Consider the following 6,260-nt stretch of genomic DNA (forward strand, 5'->3'; position numbering starts at 1 on the left):
TAGAACCGGTCCAAACAGAATCGGTCCAAACAGAATCAGTCCAAACAGACCCGGCCCAAACAGACCCGGCCCAAACAGACCCGGTCCAACCAGACCCGGTCCAAACAGAACCGGCCCAAACAGAACCGGTCCAAACAGAATCGGTCCAAACAGAATCAGTCCAAACAGAACCGGCCCAAACAGAACCGGCCCAAACAGACCCGGTCCAACCAGACCCGGTCCAAACAGAACCGGTCCAAACAGACCCGGGCCAAACAGAACCGGCCCAAACAGAACCGGTCCAAACAGAATCGGTCCAAACAGACCCCGTCCAACTAGAACCGGCCCAAACAGACCCGGTCCAACCAGAACCGGCCCAAACAGACCCGGTCCAAACAGAACCGGCCCAAACAGACCCGGTCCAACCAGAACCGGTCCAAACAGACCCGGTCCAAACAGACCCGGTCCAAACAGAACCGGCCCAAACAGTCGGGCTGTAATGACAGAGTCCCCGTTTAATTTTAGCTCCTCTGAGCCGCTCACCTCACCACAAGCTCCGTGTTTTCATCTGAACTGAACTAATCTGCTGCAGCCAGAGAAAACACACACACACACACACACGCACACGCACGCACGCACGCACACACTCACACACGCACGCACGCACACACTCACACACGTACGCACGCACACACTCACACACACACACACGCACGCACACACACACACACACACGCACACACGCACGCACACACACACACGCACGCACGCACACACTCACACACGTACGCACGCACACACTCACACACACACGCACGCACGCACGCACACACACACGCACACACGCACGCACGCATGCACACACACTGGCCTCCATCAGCGTTTTGCTGTTAGAATCCTTAGTGTTGATACAAGCATAAAAATTCCCATCAGCCACTTGGATTTCAGGAAGAAGGTCATTTTTCCAAGATGGCTGCTGTTTTTGAGCCTTTTAAACCAATTATTGCCATAAAATGTTTCCCATTTCCATGACCTGGATGAACTTTATGTCACATTAGCTGTTTTCGGCTTTGGTACTGATCACACAACTTTAAAAATCAGCAGAATGAGAAACGGAGAACTTCGATATGAGCGATTCTCTCACCGACATCGACTGGAAGGAGATGAAGATGAGACTCAGACTGAGAAGCGTCTTCTCAGTGGTTAGCATTAACTTCAGCTAATTTCTTATGTTTAGTGTTTTAGCATTAGCCTCTGCTAATTTTTGTGTGGTTTGCAGTTTAGCATTAGCTGCCTTTCATTTTTTTATGTTTGGTTGCTTAGAGTTAGCTTCTGCAATCTGCAATCTGATTTAAAATGTTTTATGCAGAATATGCCGCAGATGGAGCAATCGGTGAGTTTTTCAGAACATGCAAGGCATTTTCACTTTCATTAAAACACCGAGAGTTTTGAATATTTTATCTGATTTATATGCGACAGACGTTGAACAGACGTTGATCAATGAGAACTCTTCTAAAACTTGATTTTTGTTTTTATATCTAAAATTTTTTAACATATAATTGAGCATTGGGACGTTTTTTTTACTGCTACAAAATAACCATAAACTTTGTTTTACCAACATTTAAGCAGCCTGTCCCTGGTAGGAGCGCTCGGGCAGTCCATGGTTTTGTGTTGAAAACTTTAAACTTATAAAAAATTTGTAGGCGTACAAGCAGGCGCCATAATTTCAAAATAATAGCGGGAGGTCAACGGGCAACGGCAGCCAAATTAGTGGTGCCACCAATTCAATGCGTCAACTATAAAACTAGCATAAACCGTCTTTACTGTCACTGTTGCCTAAAAACTTTAGATTAAATAAATAAATGATGCTTAGCCTGGAGGGGGGCAAGTAAAGCCTGGAGGGGGGGCAAGTAAAGCCTGGAGGGGAGTGGGGGAGATGTCTTGAGAAGAAAATGGGTCCAAGGACCGGCCCTTGTGGTACTCCGTGTTTAAAATCAGAGTTTCTGTTTTGGGTCACCGTTATGAGCGATGTGGTTCTGACCCGGTTCTGCTCGGGTTTCCGGGCTGCTTGTCTGAGACCAGAACCTGTAATTCCTTGAGTTTTTCACCTGGGCCGACTCTGTAATCTGATTACTGAAACCCGGTCAAACGATTCTCTGGATCTTCGGCTGCAGGAGGAGAACAGCAGGGAGGAAAATCAATTCTTCAGCTGCAGCAAGAGCTGAATTATTGATGAGGAATCAGGTTCCTGAAGGAACCGAGCTGGAAGCGGACTCTAACCCGACCACCCAGAACCAGAACCAGCATTTGTCACGAAAGAAGCTGATCCAGAACCCTTTGGAGTCGGGTCTTTCTGTGACTCATGAATATGAGGACAGAATGGAGACACCAGATGGTTTCCTTCAGCGGGAATTCTGATAAATTCATGAATCAACATGAAGCTGAAACAGAAAATCTGTGAACAGAAACACGGCGCCATCTGGAGCTCCAGGGTGTTAGCACAACGCCGCGATGGAAAGACATCAGCAATGACCTTAGAGAAACAGGTGAGAGGTCAAAGGTCATTCCCAAATCATTTGAAGAGAAATATTCCCAAGAGGCTGAGGTTAGCAGAACTGCAACTGATGGAGGACAAGAACCAGGACGGAGGGAACAAAGATGGAGGGAACCAGGACGGAGGGAACAAAGATGGAGGGAACCAGGACGGAGGGAACAAAGATGGAGGGAACCAGGACGGAGGGAACAAAGATGGAGGGAACCAGGATGGAGGGAACAAAGATGGAGGGAACCAGGATGGAGGAAGCCAAGATGGAGGGAACCAGGACGGAGGGAACAAAGATGGAGGGAACCAGGATGGAGGGAACCAGACACAGGAGAGCTGAGCAGAACCTATTTGGACTGAAGCAACATTGAAAAGGTGAGTGGACCTCTGATCCATGTTGGTTCCATCTTTAACCAGAACTCTGTAGAACCTGCTGAAACCCGGTTTGTCCTGTAGAACCTCTAGAACTGAACCCCAGAATGTGCTGGTGGTTCTGAATGGAAGCTTGTTGCTCCACATTCCAGATGTTCTGGTTCTGCAGTCTGAAGCCGGGTCAGAATGTCGGTCAGTAGAATCAGGTCGGCGTTAAGCCTGAGTGTTCTCTGCTGGCGCCGATTGACCCGGTTCTGTTTGTGGAGCTGCTAGCGGGCCGGGCAGGTAGGAGGAATGTGAAGGTGAGGCCTGAAAGCTGCCTTTGTGTGACTGCTGGCAGGAGGGGAGCTGCACACACACACACACACACACACACACACACACACACACACACTCAGTTAATGGGGGGAAAGTTTGTGTAAATAAAGAACCGCAGAAGAACCGTTGAAACTCACAGAGACCTGGTTCTGTTCAACTGTTTAAACGGTAAACTGGGGCCCGGTGTGACGTTCCCAGTTCCTCCCTTCCTGTTTCCTGTTTGGACCTCATTCTGAAATATCTCATTTTATTTCTTATGATTTCTGTTGCTTTCTGAAGACTGGGTGGTACACTCTCTGTAGTCGGTTCTGGCTCTGGCCTGCTGACCTTTGACCCCTGACAGTTATGACCTCTGCGGAGGTTTTAGGCCTCCTGCAGAGCTGCTCCATCCTCATCGACATTTAAACTGAAGCATGTTTACTTCAGGACACAAACTATGTTTTTATTAATATACAGTTGATGACATCACGCATCGTGTGGATTACATCGTTTCCTAGCAACCAGCCGTTTCCATGGCTTTTTCTGGCTGATGTTTATGGGCTGCTGGTAAAGTTACAGTGAAAAGTTGACAGCAGCAGCTTTGGTTATTTATCCTGTCCTAAGAGGAAAACCTGGAGCATTTTCACCGTGTTGCTCATTCATTTAGAAATGCCAGATAAATATTTAGCTTCAAATTATTAGTTAACAACCAAAATATTTAGTTAACTCTGCCTCAAACTAAATGTTGGTATTTGTAAATCCATGTTTTGACAAATCAATGTGATGTTTCGTCAGGAAGTTGCTCCACCTCTGGCAGAGGGAGGTGTCAGTCCTGGTTTGGTTGCCCTGCCGGCAGCAGGCTCTCCTCCGGGGACCCGGCTGGTTTAAGATGTTTGAATCAAACTGGATCCTGTTAGAGAATCAAAGCAGTTCCAGTTCTGCTGCTGGAGCGGGTCCAGCCCCCGGTCCGGCCCGCGGAGCCACACAGCAGCAGCCTTGTTGTGCAGTAACGTGGTCTGTGTTTGCTCTCTCCTGTCCAGGTGGCGCCGCGCCGTCAGCATGAGGCGGAGCGGGGAGCCGGCCTTCATCAGCCAGAGCGCGGCCGGACGGCAGCAGGAGTGGATCAGAACCTCAGATCGGATCGTTGTGGATCAGCGGCTGTCATGTTAGCGCCCCGGCCCGGACCCCGCTGTTAGAGTCCGGACCGCCCCGGCCCGGCCCGGTGGGGGGCCTGAGCCCCCATGCAGGCGCGTAAGAAGTACGTCCTGCTGGGCCTGTGCGCCTGCTGCTGGCTGGTTCTGTTCTACTGCGGCGGCGGCGTCCAGCTGCGCCTGCTGCGCCTGCTGACGCGCCACCGCTCGGACGTCCTGCGGCCCTGGCCCAACTGGACCGACCGGGCCTTCCTGCCTCGCTACGCCCACCTGGACGAGCTGCAGACCGACCCGGGCTCGGCCGAGTCGCCACGGCAACGGCGGCAGGCCTGGTCCACCGTCTACAGGGACAGCCGCTGCCGCATGGACACCTGCTTCGACTTCTCGCGGTGCCGGCGCCGAGGGCGGGAAGGCTTCCGGGTCTACATCTACCCGGCAGAGAAAGGCGACCGCGTGTCGGAGAGCTACAGGAAGATCCTGACCTCCATCGCCGAGTCGCGCTACTACACGCCGGACCCCCGGGAGGCCTGCCTGTTCGTCCTGGGGATAGACACTCTGGACCGGGACCAGCTGTCGGGGCAGTTCGTCCCCAACATGGACGAACGCATCCGCAGTTTCCCGTCCTGGAACGACGGGCGGAACCACCTCATCTTCAACCTGTACTCTGGCACCTGGCCCAACTACACGGAGGACCTGGGTTTCAACGTGGGCCAGGCCATCCTGGCCAAGGCCAGCCTGAACACGGAGCACTTCCGGCCCGGCTTCGACGTCTCCATCCCGCTCTTCTCCAAGGATCACCCGCAGAAAGGCGGCGAGCGCGGCTGGCTGCTCAGGAACACCACGCCGCCGCGCAGGAAGTACCTGCTCATGTTCAAGGGGAAGCGCTACCTGACGGGCATCGGCTCCGACACCCGCAACGCGCTGCATCACATCCACAACGGGAAGGACATCGTTTCCCTGACGACCTGCCGCCACGGGAAGGACTGGGAGAAACACAAGGACGCCCGATGTGACCATGACAACCTGGAGTATGAGAGGTAAGGGCGGGGCTGGGGGTAGTGGGCGGAGTCAGGGCGGGTTACCTGTAGGTCGATGTGGGCCGGGTCAGTTTTCCAGCATCACTCCTGGACAGGATGTTCTAACTTTGACAATATTCTGGAGATTAATAGCAGATTATTAACATGTTAATAACATGAACATTTATCACAGTGATGATTTTCTACAATAGGAATCATATTTATGTGTATGTATATATATATTATATATGTATATATATATATACATATATAATATATATATAGTAAACCATCTTTGAGAACCTTTGGACCCTTTGTGTGTCGATAAACTGTATATAAATCTGATATGATTCCAGATTCATAATTCTGATAAAAGAACCGGTCCGAACCCAGAGCCCTGTGGGATTTAAACAGAACCAGTTCTGTTCCTCTGATACCTGCATGTCCAGGTGGTTCCGGTTCTGATCACTAACCATCATTAGTGGTTTTCACAGGATGTGGATTTTATTAAACATGGAGGATGAACATGGAGCTTCCTCCTGGTTCTGGTTCTGTCCCAGTGACCCGCGGTGCAGCCTGAGGTTCTTACTGGGTCCCTTCAGGCTAATGAGCGGCTGCAGCTGCTGCCAGCAGATTAACCTGAAGGGACCGGAACCACCAGCGACCCAACAGGTCCAGAACGAGCAGGAGGAGCAACAGAACCCGACCAGCTCAGCTCCATGACACAGTTCTGCTCGGTTCTGCTCAGCCTGGTTATGACTGATAATCATATAATTATAACAATGAGATTCTGCAGATCAGAGGGAAAAATGGAGAAAGTCAGAAACAGAAAAGCTGCAGACTGAAAAATAATAAATATAATGAGCCCCCCCAGCCCCCCTGTACCCCCCAGCCCCCCTGTAC

The 6,260-nt window shown here is 51.0% G+C and overlaps 1 protein-coding gene across 2 annotated transcripts in view; it reads left to right on the forward strand.

Moving 5' to 3' along the window:
* Nucleotides 1-6,260, forward strand: part of ext1c (exostoses (multiple) 1c) — a 46,289-nt gene that overhangs the window by 5,191 nt on the left and 34,838 nt on the right. For both annotated transcript variants that reach the window (XM_015054450.1, XM_015054452.1), the window contains exon 2: nucleotides 4,231-5,378. In XM_015054450.1, the coding sequence (XP_014909936.1) occupies nucleotides 4,432-5,378 (947 nt within the window). In that variant the 5' untranslated portion in view covers nucleotides 4,231-4,431. The remainder of the gene's footprint in view (nucleotides 1-4,230; nucleotides 5,379-6,260) is intronic.

The sequence above is a fragment of the Poecilia latipinna genome, unplaced genomic scaffold, assembly GCF_001443285.1.
Source record: "Poecilia latipinna isolate Pla-1442-1.1 unplaced genomic scaffold, P_latipinna-1.0 Scaffold1252, whole genome shotgun sequence".
NCBI classification, from domain to species: domain Eukaryota; kingdom Metazoa; phylum Chordata; class Actinopteri; order Cyprinodontiformes; family Poeciliidae; genus Poecilia; species Poecilia latipinna.